The following is a 17,887-nucleotide window of genomic DNA, read 5'->3' on the forward strand; positions in this document are numbered from 1 at the left end:
CCACCAAAGAATTTGATCTATAACAAGATAACAAGTTTTAGCCTATTTCTGTCTTAATGTCTTCTCCTGTTACTCAAAGTTATTCCTATGTCAAATGTGTAAGTAGGTGGAAAGCAAAATAGAATTATGGTGTGACTGTTTTTTCAGCCATATGCGGTCCAGGAGCTCAAAGCAGTTGCAGGTGTGATGATTACTGCTTCTCACAACCGCAAAGAAGACAACGGGTACAAGGTAAACCTTGGACTCTTGATCTTTGCTTATTGTATAGTTCTTATTTTATTTAAATAATATGTGCTGAGTTATACTTTCATCACTGAGGAGCAGGGTTAGATGTTGGGGACAGGAATATAAAAACATGAAGGCCAGCCCTTGAAGGATGTGTTTCCCTAATGGCCCTATTACTTCTCAACGTGTACTACTACAAAAATCTCTTCAGTGGTCTTTTTACTTTTAGTATTCTACTGCCTTTGATTTCCCCATCCTATCTCAAACCCACCCTGTCTACATTTTAGAAACAAAGTCATACTGAGAACTGAGAACTTAAAGAATGAATGGGAGTTTGTAGGAGAAAAGCCAGAGAAACAGTACCTTATGTCACTCTCCTTTTCCTCCAACCTTCTACTGGGACTCCCCGTTGGCTGTAGGATCCATTTGATGTGTCAGCCTCCATGGCAGAAAGCAGGGCAGAGAGGGGTGAAGAGCAGCAAAGAGAGGGTACAGCACAGTATTGAGACAGTGTTCGGGGCTCCTGGGTGATGAATGCATGATCTTATATTTGTTTTTCTTCTTGTATGGGAGGTCTTCAGGTACACTGAACTCTGTTTTATTAGGGAAAAGAAGATTTAGTACTAATCTATGATTTTGGCCCTGGCCAGCTAAATGGGTCGTGTTACTATGCACAGAGGCAGAGAAGAAGCATGATTAATTCAGTTTGGGACATACTAAGTTTGAGGTCTTTGTGGGCCAACCAGGTAGCAACATCCGGTAGGTGACTGGATGTATATGGATCTTCTCTGGGGAGAAATCTAAGGTTAAAGTTACAGATTTGGGGGTTATCATACATATTAGAACATGTAAGAATATTTGGAAGTCTTTTAGTTGGGTGAGTGGCCCAGAGACAGTATATAGTAAAAAATAGGTACAAAAGGGATCCCCAGGGAACATCAACTTTAAGGAAGGCAGAAAGAAGAAGAGCTGGAGATAGAGGATAGACCAGGGGAGATTAGTGCCATAAAAACCAAAGGGATAAGAAGAGAGTTGCAAGGAAGGAGAAGTCAACTGTCAAAGAGAGCTGAGAACCCAGATCTCTCCTCTGAGCATCAGATCAGATTTCTAAATCCAGCTATCTACCTGATATCCATTGGGGTGTCTAATAGACATTTCAGAATTAGTGTCTCTCAAATAGAGGTCTTAATTCCCCTACAACCTGTCACATGCACACCCAAATTTGTTCCTCCCTGAATCTTCCCCACCTCTGTAAATTGACATTATCAGCCACCCAAACAAAGACCAAAAATTATTTATTTATTTATTTATTTATTTATTTATTTATTTACTTATTTACTGAGGGAGAGAGAGTGCATGCCATGTGCTCATGAGCAGGAGAAGGGCTGAGAGAGAAGGAGGGAATCCCAACCAGGCTCCACACTTAGCATGGAGCTGATCCTACCCCCCACCCAGGTGCCCAACCAGTGCCCCCCAAAATTATTCTTGATTATTCATTTTCCTTCACTCCTAACATTTAACCCACTAAAAGATTCTACAGATTCTACATTTAAAATGTATGTTGAGGGGTGCCTGGGTGGCTCAGTTGGTTGAGCGTCCGACTCTTGGTTTTGGCTCAGGTTGAGCTGAGCATGGAGCCTGCTTGGGATTCTCTCTCTCCCTATCTCTCTACCCGTCCGCCACTCTCTCTAAATAAGTAAAAAATAAATAAACACACTTTAAAAAATAATAATAAAATACAATAAAATAAAATGTATGTTGAATATATTTGCTCTGCTCACTTCTACCTCCACCGTCGTCAAGCACTTTTATCTTATGTCAGAGCTACGGCATCCTATCTGGTCTCATTCTGGTCCCATTGTTCTCCCTGAAATCCATTTCCACCAAGCAAGCAGATGATTTTTTTTTAATATGAAAAGGTCATGTTACTTTCCTTCTTAAAATTCTCCAGTGGCTTCTCACTCTTCAAATAAAATCCACACTCCTTACCTTGGGGTTTCCAGGACTGTGTCTCCTGCCTACCTCTTCAACCTCATTTCATTCATTCCTCTCCTGTGTTCACTACATTCCACTCACACCACTGTTTCTTTCTGTTCCTTTGGTCCTCCAGTATACCAAAGCCTTTCCCACCTCTGAGCCTTTGTAATTATTTTTTCCTCTGCTTGGATTGCTCTTCCTTAATCTTGCAGATTTGCTTATTTTCATCCTTCAGATTCCTGCCCACATGTTATTTCCTTGAAGAGACCTTCCCAAGCCATCTTATCTGAAGTGACTTCCCTCAGTGACTTTCTCATCATCTTGTTTATTTCCTTTACAGAACTTATCACTGTCTCTGATTATCTGCTTTCTTTAGGATGAATTGCTTCTTTATTGACTTGTTTGACCTTCCCCAACCCTCTTCCCCAATATAAGCTCAGGGGTGGAAGGACTTCACCTGTTATGGTAGTCATTCCTGGTGAACGTATTTGTCACATAATAGAGCCTCAAAGATTTTTTTCCTTAAAATATAAGCACGATGTAAAAAGGATAAAAGTTAAACAGTGTAAAAAGTGAAACAGCCAAAAGTACCTCTCCCATTTCTTTCCCCCAGTACCCCTATTCAGAAGCAAATATTGTTTCTGGTTTTGTTTCCTCCCAGAGATTGTCTATGCATGTATAATTATATATGTATTTGTCACTCCCACATTTTTTCCATAAATGGGAGAGTGTCACTCCCACATTTTTTTCCATAAATGGGAGAGTACTATATAGTGTTCTACACCTTGCTGTTTTTCACACAACAGCATGAAACAGTCTTAGAGATCATTCTCTCAGTTGATCAATTGATAGGTAGATAGGTCTGCCTTATACCTCTTTAAAAATCTGTATAAACGAATCCTGGTTTATTTGACCAGTCCTCTGTTGAGGAACATTTCATTTGTTTCTGATCTTCTGCTACTCACAAACAGTGCTACAAAGAATGTTCTACATATGTCTTTGTTCATATGTTTAAGTAGATTTGCATAGTCAGTATAGAATAGTTGTTTTTTTTAATACGAAATTTATTGTCAGATTGGTTTCCGTACAACACCCAGTGCTCATCCCAACAGGTGCCCTCCTCAATGCCCATCACCCACTTTCCCTCCCTCCCACCCCCCATCAACCCTCAGTTTGTTCTCAGTTTTTAAGAGTCTCTTATGGTTTGCCTCCCTCCCTCTCTAACTTTTTTTTTCCTTCCCCTCCCCCATGGTCTTCTGTTAAGTTTCTCAGGAAGAGTGAAAACATATGGTATCTGTCTTGCTCTGTATGGCTTATTTCACTTAGCATAACACTCTCCAGTTCCATCCACGTTGCTACAAAAGGCCATATTTGATTCTTTCTCATTGCCAAGTAGTATTCCATTGTGTATATAAACCACAATTTCTTTATCTGTTCATCAGTTGATGGACATTTAGGCTCTTTCCATAATTTGGCTATTGTTGAAAGTGCTGCTATAAACATTGGGGTACAAGTGCCCCTGTGCATCAGCACTCCTGTATCCCTTGGGTAAATTCCTAGCAGTGCTATTGCTGGGTCATAGGGTAGATCTATTTAGAATGGGGGTTAAGACTATGGGTTGGGTTTAAAACCTGCCTCTGCCACTCAGAAGCTTTGTGACCCCAGGCAAGTTCTTTTCTCTGTGCTTTAGTTTCCCCATCTGCAAACTAGGGGGAATAATAGAACCAATGTCATAGGGTAAGAGTGATGATTAAAGGAGATACTGCATGCAAAATGCCTAGTATAGTGTCTGGCTCCAATAAATGCTCAATAAATGTTAGCTGTTGCAGCTATTCTTTTTTTTTTTTTAATTTTTAATGTTTATGTATTAGAGAGAGAGAGCATGAACGGGGGCAGAGAGAGAGGGGACAGAGAACCCCAAGCAGGCTCCACACTGTTAGTGCAGAGCCCAATGCAGAGATCGAACCCGTGAACCATGAGATCATGCCCTGAGCCGAAATTGGGCCCTCAACCGACTGAGCCACCCCAGTGCCCCAATTGCTTTTATTCTTATCATCTTACAGCTGCATTGTCCAATATTGTAGCCACTAGCCACCTATGGCTTTTGAACATTTAAAATACGACTAGTATGAACTAAGATACTCTGAAAGTGTAAAATACACACCGGATTTCAAAGGCATAGTAGGAAAAAAGAATGTAAGATGTTTAATTAATTTTATATTGATTACATGTTGAAATGATAATATTTTGGATATATTGGGTTATATAAAGCATATTACAGTCAATTTTACCTCTTCCTTTTTCTCTTTTTTAATGTGGTTACTAGAAAATTTAAAATTACATAAGTGGGCTTGCATTTATGGCTGACTTTATATTTCTATGACACTGTTGATCTATAGGATAAATTCTGGAAGTGAAATTTTTGAGTCAAAGGGATATGAAAGAAAATTTGTCATTCTCTACTCAAGGTGGTTGTACCAATTGATACTCTCACTAACAATGTATACCTTTCATATTATCAAACTTTTTGGTCTTTACCAATCAGGTGAAAATGTTAGGTTTAATCTGCACCTGTTCTGTGAGTGAGGTTGAGCATCTTTTCACTTAATTACATGATATTTGTGTTCCATTTCCTGAGAAGTCTGTTAAAGGTTTTGTCCATTTTTCTCTTGGGTAATTGCTCTTCTTCTTAGTGATTTTTGGGAACTCTTTATATGTGAAAAATAGCTCTTGGTCATCTGTTTTGCAGGTATTTTCCCCCATATCATCATTTGCCTTTTGACTTTATTTATATTTTCCATGTGTGGTATTATATTTTTTCCACTTGGGAAAAAATTATTTTGACATTTTTATTGGTATCATATTTCATTTGTAGATTAATTTAGGAAGCTTCAATGTTTTTACAATTTTTATTGAGTCTCTTATTCATGAACAGGATGTATCTTTCTGTTCTTTCAAGACTTCTATTATATACTCTAGTAACATTTTAAATATTTTTTTAAATTTGTCTATTTATTTTGAGAGAGACAGGGCAAGTGGGAGAGGGGCTGAAAGGGAGGAAGGGAGAGAGTCCCAAGCAGATTCCATGCTGTCAGCACAGAGCCCGATGTGAGGCTTGAACCCACAAAACTGTGAGATCATGACCTGAGCTGAAACCAAGAGTCAGACACTTAACTGACTCAGGTACCCCTTAAATATTTTTGATAGATTTTTCATATTTCTTTTGAAGTTTGTTCCTGGGTATACTTTGTTGCATGGATTCTTCTGTTATTGAATCAAATACGGATACTTTCTGCTATAGATTCAGAAAACCCACAAAAATGGTTTAGGCTGAGAGGAGTTTATTTTTCAGACATAAAGTCCAAAGGTAGGTGGCTACTGGCAGGGTTCTGTAGCTCAGTGTTGTTGGGCCTGGCATTTGTGCAGTTTTTTGGCCTTTCTCACCAGTGTGGACATCATATAATGGTTGTAACTCTAGGCATCACATCCATATACAAAGGCAAGAAGAAATGGGCAAGGAGAAAGGCCAGGAGCTTTTTGTCATGTTTTATAAATTTTTATGGTGAGTTTCTGAAAGCTATGGATATAGGCTATGGATAGAATCTTTTTTATGGCTTGGACTGTGGGAGGATAATTCAGATTAGTTTTTGGTATTGTTTTTTTAATTTCTTTAGAATCCTCAGGAGTTTCGCTGATGGGGAGCAATTTCTGTGTTAATTTAGACCTCAGATTTGAAAGTGTTTTCATACCCAGAAGAATAGACATGCTTCCTCATCACCTTTCTAGAATAGTGGGCAGAGCCTCTATACTGTAATTCTACTGATCACAAGGGGTGGGAGGGGAGTCTCAGGTCTCAAATTTCCTGCCTTCCACATGGGTGTTACAACTCAAGAACCAGGGAAATAGTTCCCAAAGCCCAGGCAGTCACAGCATCAGCTCACAGCCTCATCACTCTGGTGTTCAATTCTTTCCTTTTTTCCCATTGCCTGGAGTTTTCCCTTTTCTTCTTATGAACTAAGCTATACATTTTAGATAATGTTTTTCCAACTTTAGCTAACATTTTAAGGTGTTTATATTGTGAGAATTTTCATCTAGCCTACCATATTGTTTGGCACAGAGCTTAGTACATAGTTTATATTCAAATGTATTCTTCTTTTCATCATTCAGGATGCAAAAGAGGGTAGTCTTGTCATATATATGGTAGAAGTCAGTATAGATATTTTCTAAGCAGAGTCCCTTCTAACTTTGAGATCCTATGAATTATAGAAATACATTTTCTTGCTTTTTTGTTAACTGTTCCTAATTTCTTGTTGATCAAGCCACTTGACAAACTGACAGCTTAATGAAATGTATTTTGATTAATACTGAAAACACATATACTGAAATGTATATGCAGTAATTAACATGTTAGTTATCTTTCCTGATCTAGACTTTATCTGGTGTGACATAAATTCTACTTTAATTTATAGCTGATAATTTCTTCTTTATCACAGAACTACTTTATAATGCTAAAATTTTATAGTGTCAAAGTTTATGGATATCCCATAATTTCTTAGATTATCTGTAGTATATAGTTATAGATCTAAGAGTATGATTGAATACTATGGTATATGTATGCATTAATATGTTGTCATAATGGTGCCCTGATTATATTTTACTTGTATTGTTATTAAAGTATACTTCTAAAAGAGAAGATAATACATGATCATTTTATTAACGAGTCCCTGAGGAATCTTTATCATCAACATCCTTTCATATTACTTTAGTCCCGTGTTGACAGTTTCTACTTGATTAATTTGGTATGGTTGTTTATAAAGCCAAAGATCTCTACTGTAGCAAAAAATATCTGGCCTACATTTCAAGTAATTATAGCTGTATTTACCTATCAACTAGGTTTATTGGGAAACTGGTGCCCAGATCACATCTCCTCATGACAAAGAAATTCTGAAATGTATAGAAGAATGTGTGGAACCTTGGAATGGTTCCTGGAATGATAATTTAGTGGATACCAGCCCACTGAAGAGAGATCCTCTGCAGGACATTTGCAGAAGATACATGGAAGATCTTAAAAAGATCTGTTTTCACAGGTATCTACGGGGGGAATGTAGGATAGTATTACCATACAATAAGATAAATAAAGGAAAGAAATAGGGATAAAAATGTGTTGGCTATGGATTATATGAAGAATATAGCTAAATAGCACTATTCATCATAGTTAAAAGGTGAAAATAACCCAATATCCATCAACTAATGAATGGATAAATAAACTATGGTATATCTGTACAACAAAATATCATTCAGCTGTAAAAAGAAATATTGATGCATACCACAACATGGATAAACTTTGAAAACATGCAAAGTGAAAGAAGCCAGTCACAAAGGACCACATACTGTATGATTCCATTTATAGGAAATGTCCAGAGAAGGCAAATCTGTAGAGACAGAAACAGAAAGTATATTAGTGATTGCCTATGGCTGGGAGGAATGGGAGCATTAGGGGGTGGTGGCTCTGGGGTACACAGTTTCTTTCTGGGGTAATGAGAATGTCCTAAAATTGATTATGGTAATGTTTGAATAACTGAACGTAGTAAAAGCCATTAAATTGTACATTTTAATAGAAGAATTGTATAGTATATTAATTGCTTCCTCATAAAGCCATTAAAAATTATAGCTAAATATATGTATTCTCTGTATGAGATCAGGAAATTTCTTCTAAAATTTGATTTTGCCTTCCATATTTTCTTACTATTCCATAAATAGCTAACACTACTGCTAGAAAGCATCCTGGCTTGCTGAGTTTATTTGCTTTATCCTAAAAAATAGATTTTAGCTTTTTCTCTAACTTATTTTAATTATACCACAAGTACCAAGTTTTGTGATATTGACTGAATAATTCTTTTCCTTTACAGGGAATTAAATTCAAAGACCACCTTGAAATTTGTACATACATCTTTCCATGGGGTCGGACATGACTATGTGCAGCTGGCTTTTCAAGTGTTTGGTTTTAAGCCTCCTATTCCAGTACCAGAACAAAAAGATCCTGATCCAGACTTTTCTACTGTTAAATGCCCAAATCCTGAAGAAGGAGAATCTGTGCTGGTATTTTTTTTCTTTATTTAAATTATTATGAGTGTGTTAAACTTCATCAAATAGATAGAACTCATTTGACAATTCAGTGATTACTTACAAAAGTAGATACCATCTTACTTTACATAATTTAAATTATATTGGAGCCATATATTCTGTTTTATTTGAAATCTCTATAGTGGATATTTCTACTTCTAGGCTTTTTTTTTTTTTTTAAGTTTTTTTTTTTTATTTTGAGAGAGAGAGGGAGGCACAGAGTGAGAATCCGAAGCAGCCTCTATACCATCTGCACAGAGCCTGATGCAGGGCTCAGTCTCACAAACCAGGAGATCACGACCTGAGCCAAGATCAAGAGTCAGACACTTAACCGACTGAGCTGCCCAGGAGCCCCTAGGCTTATCTTAAATTTAGCCAAACTTACATTCCTTCTAAAATTTATATCAGCTAACATCATCCCTCCATTTAGAAATTAAATGAATTTAACATCTTCAATAAAATCCAATGATTTGGCTGTTTCAGGAACTTTCTTTGAGACTGGCAGAGAGAGAAAATGCCCGGGTAGTGCTAGCCACAGATCCTGATGCAGACCGACTGGCAGTGGCAGAACTTCAGGAGAAGTAAGTAAAGCCTGTTATTTAATTAAAAGCTTAAAACTTTGAAAAACAGTTTTTGATTTTAAGTCTTACAGGCTCATCGGAAATAATAACAATAAGAAAATAAATCTCCCAGAAGCCCACTATCCAAAGATAACCCTTAGGTTGATATTTTGCCATTTCCTTTCTATATTTTTTCTACTCACATATTTGAGATATGCTATAATTGTTTCTATAAAATTGTTATTATACTATATATATTTTAATATTTTCATTGTCTTCCACTTAATATTGAACTATGAACACTCTTCAGTCCTTAAATATTGCTTAAAATATTCTTTTCTTTAAATTTTTTAACGTTTATTTTTATTTTTGAAAGAGAGAGAGAGAGAGAGAGGGAGAGAACAAGTGGGGGAGGGGCAAAGAGAGAGGGAAACAGAATCTGGAGCAGGCTCCAGGCTCTGAGCTGTCAGCACAGAGCCCGATGCAGGACCTCAATCCACGAACCATAAGATCATGACCTGAGCCAAAGTCAGACGCTTAACCAACTGAGCCACCCAGGAACCCCTTAAAATATTAATTCTTAAAATGGAATAATACCCCAACAGATTGCTTTATGAATACAATCATTTTCTAATCTTGGTCCTTTGGGTTGCTGTGGATTTTTATCATTATAATGTTGTGACAAATGTCCTTAGACAGGATATCATATTCTAAATTTTTCTCTCATTAAGTAAGAGAATAAAAGTTACAATGTAATAATTTTTCAGCAGACATTGCTGCCATTTCTACCCAAAGTTCACCCCTGGTGAGGTAGAAATGGTACTAAATGTTTTCTCAAAAATCTCATATAATAGTTCTTGGATTTTCCTATGTGAAGGATGGTAATTTGTTTGTATGTCTTAGGGTCAAGAAATTTTAATAAGAAGTTATAAAAGTGTTGAACTGAATTTTCATTCTCTCTCCAGTGGTCACTGGAAAGTTTTCACAGGGAATGAGTTGGCAGCTTTGTTTGGGTGGTGGATGTTTGATTGCTGGAAGAAAAATAAATCAAGAAATGCTGATGTGAAGAACGTTTATATGTTAGCCACCACAGTCTCTTCCAAAATTTTGAAGGCAATTGCACTTGAAGAAGGATTTCATTTTGAAGTAAGAAAAGATAATATCTGTGTGCTACTTTTCTAAATCAATTTCTTTTTTAAAATTACATGAGCTATTACTTAAACCCATTAATCTGACAATTTTTTCAAGTTTATTTATTTTGAGATAGAGAGCACGAGCTGGGGGAGGGGCAGAGAGAGAGAGAGAGAGGGAGAGAGAGAATCCAAAGCAGGCTCTGAGCGATCAGCACAGAGCCTAATGCAGAGCTCAAACTCACAAACTATGAAATCATGACCTGACCTGAAATCAAGGGTCGAATGCTTAACCAACTGAGCCACCCAGGTGCCCCTCTAAATCAATTTCTATACGTTAAATTCACCTCCCCACTAAAACTGACTTTTATTGATTTGATTTATAATCCCCCCTTTTTTCTAATTCTGTTAAAATTTGCTCATCTTTTGACAATTCAGACACCTTGAGCCAAGTTCATCCAGTATGTGAATTTCTGGAACTAAGATAAGATCTTCTTTAAAAATTGAATTAATGCTTATTATTTCATACAACAATACTTGGTTTTCATACTGAGAAAATCTTGCTCCTAGTGACCTCATCAGTAGCATAAACTCCATTCCAAAAAATTGTAGGTATCATCGACCACTGTTTAGGCTCTTCAGGTTCAGTCTTAAGAAAATTAAAGCAGTCTTCTAAATTGTAAATGAAGACCCAATGATTCTCCATCCAAAAAAACAAATAATGACTCACTCTCAGCACAGATCTGTAACCTCTGTCTCAGGCAGTTAAGCTGACAGTTTTTTGTTTGTTTGTTTGTTTGTTTGTTTGTTTGTTTGTTTCAACGTTTATTTATTTTTGGGACAGAGAGAGACAGAGCATGAACGGGCGAGGGGCAGAGAGAGAGGGAGACACAGAATCGGAAACAGGCTCCAGGCTCTGAGCCATCAGCCCAGAGCCCGACGCGGGGCTCGAACTCACGGACCGCGAGATCGTGACCTGGCTGAAGTCGGATGCTTAACCGACTGCGCCACCCAGGCGCCCCAAGCTGACAGTTTTTAGAGCTTCTGAGACTGATGCCAATTAAATTGCTTTTCCTCTGCTATCTTTGCCAAAATGTCAGTGTAAATGTCACCTCTGGGCCTTTTTTTTTTTTTTTTAGCCACAGCCAAGCTACAGGTCTTAACATTAATTGGCTGAATAAAATAAAATTATACCTGTTTTAATGAAATGGAACTTTCATTCTCAGTCTTTTAAAGAAATACAAACAGCAAAAGAGCAGAAATTGAAAATTTATTCAAGCTTGAGATTCTGAATTATATTAATGTTAACATTCTCCTTGTTAATATCTATGGCAAAAACAACATACAATGAGCACAAAAGAGAAAAAAGAACCTGATTCTGGAGACCAATATTATAAATTTGCTTCCTTGTGTTGTTGTATGTAAGGAGGTAGCAGAGGTTTTTGGCTTTTATTTTTTCCCACTGAGGAAGTAGAGAGGTGAATTGGGAATCATAAGCTAGTAATGGTCAGCTCTAGAATCAGTGTCTATCACATGCTCTTTCTGTTGACTCTAAAACAGTTCACGTCTTTTTTTTTTTTTTAAATCTTTATTTATTTTTGAGAGAGAGCAACAGAGTGCAAGCAGGGGAAAAACAGACAGAGAGGGAGACACAGAATCTGAAGCAGGCTCCAGGCTCTGAGCTGTGAGCACAGAGCCTGATGCAGGGCTCAAACTCACCAACCGCGAGTTCATGACCAGAGCTGAAGTTGGATGCTTAACCCACTGAGCCACCCAGGCGCCCCATAAAACAGTTCATGTCTTTATTTTTTTTTTAATGTTTTATTTATTTTTGACAGAGAGAGAGAGAGAGAGAGAGAGAGAGACACAGAGCATGCATGGGAGAGGGGCAGAGAGAGAGGGAGACATAGAATCTGAAACAGGCTCCAGGTTCTGAGCCACCAGCACAAAGCCCGATGTGGGGCTTGAACTCGGGAACAAGATCATGACTTGAGCTGAAGTCGGACGCTCAACTGACTGAGCCACCCAGGCACCCCAGACAGTTCATGTCTTTAAAGTGAACAGTAGCTCATCAGATGAAAAGTCCTTGAATCTAATTACCAAAGAAGGGCTCAGTAACTCTCTTGGGTTTATTTAGGCCATGGTATTATACTAAGGAACACTTGGTTCAAGCATATGCTGTGATAATGTTGTAAGTGCATCATTAAAAAGCTTTATGGCCTTCAATTATTCAAGGGGACTAAATCACACGCTTCGTAGGGTGCTCTTATATTAGTACTTATAATACAGCCTAAAAGACAGTTTCTGAGAAGCAGTGTAATTGAATCCTGGCTCTATCTCATATACGGCATAATCTTGGGCAAATTTACTGAGCCTCTATTTCAGCAACAGAGTTTTTGTAAGCATTTAAAAAGACAGTGATATAGAGCACCCGTTAACAGTGCTTGATAAATAGTGGATGATCATAATAGATGTGTGTATTTATGTTACTTTGTGACTATCTGTATCACCACTTTTAACTGCTGGACTGTATTTGGTGCAAATCACCTATTTGTGTGCTCAATGAATAGTAGTTTATCAGTCGTGGCAATGTGAATCCAAGCATTTCCTGGCTGTATGCTTACCACTTTATAAATCTGTGTGGACCAAACACCGTAACAGAAGATCACTATGAGAGTGTTATGTGCGTTTAGCAATAGGCTTTACTATATTTTTATGAGGAGTCACTTAACTAGAGTGGCCTTCTGTGCATTTCAGGAAACATTACCAGGTTTTAAATGGATTGGATGTAGGATAAAAGACCTCCTGGAAAATGGGAAAGAAGTCCTTTTTGCATTTGAGGAGTCAATTGGTATGTAGTAAATATTAAAATCTTTGAAATTTGAATGAGAGCATCTTTTTAAATATAGTAATTCTGTGGAGAGGAGTTTTTGTCTTCTGGTTTTGCATTTTGTGTTGTAAAAACCATAGAGAACTCAGAAATATGTGGCTGCATTTTTCATCGTGGGAAAAAAAAGACCCTTAAAAATTCCCTAAATACCTTCAGTATCAAGGGGTATCATCTATTACTAGGCTCTTAAATTCATTTGTTCTTCTGAAGAAATAAAACTATTGAAATTAGTATTTTTAATTTTTTTTGATGTTTATTTTTGAGAGAGAGTGAGACAGAGCATGAGCAGGGGAGGGGCAGAGAGAGGGAGACACAGAATGCAAAGCAGGCTTCAGGCTCTGAGCTGTCAGCACAAAGCCTGCGGGGCTCAAACTCACGGACTGTGAGATCATGACCTGAACCGAAGTCGGACGCTCAACCGACTGAGCCACCCAGGCGCCCCTGGAAATTATTTTTTTCAAGTTTATTTATTTATTTTGAAAGAGGGACAGCATGAGTGCAGAGGGGAAGAGAGAGAGGGAGAATCCCAAGCAGGCTCCATACCATCAGCGTGGAGCCAGATGTGGGGCTCGAACCCATGAAACCGTGAGATCATGACTTGAGCCGAAACCAAGAATTGGATGCTTAACCACTGAGCCACCCAGGCACCACTAAAACTATTGAAATTATTATAGGCTTAAGTTTTCCCCTTTTTTCAAAAATGTGTTTTAATTCTCAGGTTTTCTGTGTGGAACTTCAGTTTTGGACAAAGATGGGGTGAGTGCAGCCGTTGTTGTTGCTGAGATGGCAGCTTACCTGGAAACCATGAACATAACATTGAAACAACAACTGATTAAGGTTTATGAAAAGTAAGTTATGTTATTATGAATTTCTAGTTTCAATTGCTAAATTTCTCAATTTTTTGGTTCTCCTTTTAGATTTCTAAATTTGGTTTTGAAAATAGCCAATCCTTTTTAAAAAGTTCTAAAACTGAACTAAAGACTTCCACTTTCTACATAATACAATAATAGGCTTATCTTTAATATGTACTTTCCTGAAGAGTTATCTGACATCTGATTTTAACACTTTAAATTTTTGTGCAGATATGGTTATCACATTTCAAAAACGTCCTATTTCTTGTGTTATGATCCGATTACCATCAAAAGTATATTTGAAAGGCTTCGCAATTTTGATTCTCCAAAAGAATATCCAAAATTTTGTGGGACATTTGCTATATTGCACATACGGGATGTTACCACTGGATATGACAGCAGCCAGACTAATAAGAAATCAGTAAGTACCCATATATATTTTTTTAAGTTTTTTAACAATTTGTAGTACTTCGTACTATAGTGAAATGGTGGAAGTTCAAGCCTGTGAGTGTCTTGAAACTAGGGGATTCATTGTTTTTCTTCAGAGCAGTTTTTTTTTCAATTTTTTTTTTGTTTTTTTAATGTTTGTTTATTTTTGAGAGAGACAGAGTGTGAGCCAAGAAGGGGCAGAGAGAGAGAGAGAGACACAGAAACCAAAGCAGACTCCAGGCTCTGAGCTGTCAGCACAGAGCCTGACGCGGGGCTCAAACCCACGAACCGTGAGGTCATGACCTGAGCCGAAGTCTGACGCTTAACCGACTGAGCCACCGAGGTGCCCCATCTTCAGAGCAGTTGTAATCCCAGAGCCTCCCTGCCTCTGATCCTGTCCTCCTCTTTCTCCATGTGGAGAGATGGGAAAGAGAATTAGACAAAAAGAGAAAGGGAAGGAGAGAGGCAGAATGTGTGATGATGCTATATAATGCTGAAAATAAAGTCTAAAAGCCTGTTGTTTCAAAGTTCACAATTAACCCCCTTCTATTTGTAACTTCCCTTTTCGACCTTATTCCCTATACCTGTAGCCAAATAGAACAACTTAATGGTTTCTTACATGCATACATTTCTATTAAAAATTTCTCTCTTCTTGCTCAAGCTATTTCCTCAGTCTTTGTTTCCTTCCTATTGCTGCAGGTCCACACCTTAGCCATTATTTAAGACTTCAGACAAATGTCACCTCCTCCACACACCCTCCAGGTCCCAAAATTAGATATCTTCCTCCTGAGGTTTCATTATATATGGTGCCTTCCTCTTGTCACTTATCACTTTCTATCTTATCATTGTGTTGTACATGGCAGATCCATTTCTGATACACCTCTGTGCCTCTCGAGGCTCCTGCCTACGTGGTAGGTGCTCAACAAATATTTAAATGCTATAGATTGCTGATCATATGTATTTGGTTATTGTTATGGTTATTAGCCTAAATTTCCATTTATAATGTCCTGATGTCTCAAGTTGCTAGGGGCATAATATATTTTGGGAAATCTGCAACTTCTTGTGTATGATATAGCTCATAATCCTTTTATGTGTGTATATTCATCTGGTCAGCAAATATTGGTTCCCAGTTGTTGGTATTCTGTATATGTGCAAGGATGTGTGTATCTATTTTTCTGTCTTTGTAAACTACTTGAAGAGAAGAACCAAATTTTTTGCTTCTTTTTATTTCACTACTGTTGCTGTGCTCAGAGTAGTTCTTGCTGTGATGCTTTTTTCCTATTAACCCCCTTTAAGCTTTATGATATTCATTATTCAAAGTACTTTTCTGTGTGTTCTCTGCAGATGCTTACACCAATTTTATAAGGCAGGTGCTATAGATGTTGTTAATCCCCTAAGGTCACTTAGTAAGTGTCAAAGACTTTGTTAGGTTTTTCTTCACATTTCAGATTGATATTCATGTGTATGTTCAATAGGCATTTATCAGAATCCTTTGGTGCTACAGGTACAGACACACTGGAGATAGAGCAATGACAAAGGCGCTGTTTCTACACTCAAGAGTCTAGTGGGGAAATGGAAGGAAACTGATTACAACATGACAAATGCAACCAGGGGGTGCATAAGGTGCCATGGAAGAGCATAGGAAGGACCCCTGCTCGGATTTGGGAGGCTTATGGAATACATTCTAGAGGACTTTTGGGAGCTGAGTAAGAGTGGGAGTTATCCAGATGTAGGAGGAACAGTGGGTGTTCAGGCAAACGGAGCAGCAGGTGCTAGATCTGGAGGTGAGAAGGCATGTTCTCCTTCATAGAACCACAAGGAGTTCTCTACAACTGTAGTGGTAGTGTGGAGTTTGAGGCAGAATGGCCTGTGCGGTGTGTGGGTTAGAGAGAGACAAACTCCCAGGCGGGAAGATCAGTTCATATGCTGTTTCAGTAATCAATATGAGAGATGATGGGAGCCTGAATTTTTTTTATGTTTATTATTTTTGAGAAAGAGATTGAGAGTGGGGTAGGGGCAGAGAGAGGAGGGGAGCAGAGGATCTGAAGCGGCTCCATGCTGATAGCAGAAGAGTCTGATGCTGGGCTCTAACTCACGAACCATGAGATCGTGACCTAAACCAAAGTTGGATGTCTAACTGACTGAGCCACCCAGGTGCCCCTAAATTTAATATAGTAGCAGTGGAGATAGAAAGTTGGGCGAAGTAGAATACACAGGACTTGCTAATTGATGGTCTGTGAGTGAAAAAGAGGAGAAGAAGGTGTCTGGTTTTTTTTTTAACTTTTTGTAATGTTTATTTACTTTTGAGAGAGAGAGAGAGACAGAGTGTGAGCAGGGGAGAGGCAGAGAGAGAGAGGGAGACACAGAATCTGAAGCAGGCTCTAGGCTCTGAGCTGTCAGCACAGAGCCCATTGTGGTTCTCAAACTCATGAACTGCAAGATCATGACCTGAGCCAAAGTTGGACATTTAACCAACTGAGCCACCCAGGAACCCCAGAAGGTGACTGTTTTAAGCAACCGGTGTATGGTAATACCACTGAGGGAGGGGTTTCACAGAGAGGACCAGGCTCAGGACACCTGGTGAAAGGCACCACTGTCAAACCCATGTCACAGTACAACCCCCACAGGTCCCCTAAGATACCTTCATAGACAGATCTGTGGTCCAGGAAGAGTACAAGTGTTAATCCATATGTTCAATGTCAAAAGTAAAGCTTTATTTCTTTTTTTAACTTTTACATAAAAAGTGTACAATTTTTTTGTACCCCAGTAGGTTATTTGCCCTGTCCTCTAGGATATGGGCACTCTGCTTTGGAAGCTATTGATAAACTGTGAAAGTGCTTTGAAATTGTAAAGCACTTTGCAAACGTAGAGGCAGTTTGGACTTTGGTACAAATAGGCCTGGCCTCAGCTTCTTGCTCTGCCACTTTAGCTGATTACCTCGACTAGGTTGTTTACTCTTTTTGAAACTTGTCGGTAAATTGGAAGTAATATTTACTTTGGAAGATTATTCTTGAGGCCTAGAGACCATGTATATAACCCAATGCCTGTACTATTATAAATGTTAAGTACATGGTATATTTATAAATTATTATGTATGTACTCTCCTTTTGTATTTTATGATTCTTTTAAAAATATTTTCAGCTGTAAAAAACACATAACATAATAGGTACCACCATAACTGTTTAAGCATGCAGGCCCAGCAACGTTAACTATATCTGCATTATTTTGCAACAAATCTCCAGAACGTTTTCATCTTGCTAAACTGAAACCCCATACCATTAAACAACTGCCCCCGCCCCCCACCAGCCCTTGCCAACAGCCTTCTACTTTCTGTTTCTATGAATTTGACTCCTTTAGATACCTCATATAAGTAGCGTATGTTTTACAACTCTTGAAAATGAAAAAGGTACTGAGTGTAACTAAGCTGTTGTTAAAATTGTGCATAGGTGCTGCCTGTGAGTAAAAACAGCCAAATGATTACATTTACTTTTCAAAATGGCTGTGTGGCTACTCTTCGGACAAGCGGGACAGAACCCAAGATAAAGTATTACGCAGAGATGTGTGCATCACCAGAGCAGAGGTGAGAATTGATTTTTTGAATATATATATACATATATACATATATGCACATATATAAAGTTTATTGAGATACAATTCACATACTGTACAGTTTACCCATTCAAAGTGTACAATTCAGTGGTT

At 38.1% G+C, this 17,887-nt stretch overlaps 1 protein-coding gene across 1 annotated transcript in view; it reads left to right on the top strand.

The window, feature by feature from the left end:
• Nucleotides 1-17,887, top strand: part of PGM2L1 (phosphoglucomutase 2 like 1) — a 49,756-nt gene that overhangs the window by 24,192 nt on the left and 7,677 nt on the right. Inside the window, exons 5-13 of the mRNA XM_030330947.1 lie at nucleotides 148-231; nucleotides 7,096-7,289; nucleotides 8,112-8,301; nucleotides 8,809-8,906; nucleotides 9,851-10,031; nucleotides 12,773-12,866; nucleotides 13,624-13,753; nucleotides 13,988-14,177; nucleotides 17,632-17,765. Coding sequence (XP_030186807.1) covers nucleotides 148-231; nucleotides 7,096-7,289; nucleotides 8,112-8,301; nucleotides 8,809-8,906; nucleotides 9,851-10,031; nucleotides 12,773-12,866; nucleotides 13,624-13,753; nucleotides 13,988-14,177; nucleotides 17,632-17,765 — 1,295 coding nt within the window. The remainder of the gene's footprint in view (nucleotides 1-147; nucleotides 232-7,095; nucleotides 7,290-8,111; nucleotides 8,302-8,808; nucleotides 8,907-9,850; nucleotides 10,032-12,772; nucleotides 12,867-13,623; nucleotides 13,754-13,987; nucleotides 14,178-17,631; nucleotides 17,766-17,887) is intronic.

This window comes from Lynx canadensis, chromosome D1 (assembly GCF_007474595.2).
Source record: "Lynx canadensis isolate LIC74 chromosome D1, mLynCan4.pri.v2, whole genome shotgun sequence".
Classification (NCBI taxonomy): Eukaryota; Metazoa; Chordata; class Mammalia; order Carnivora; family Felidae; genus Lynx; species Lynx canadensis.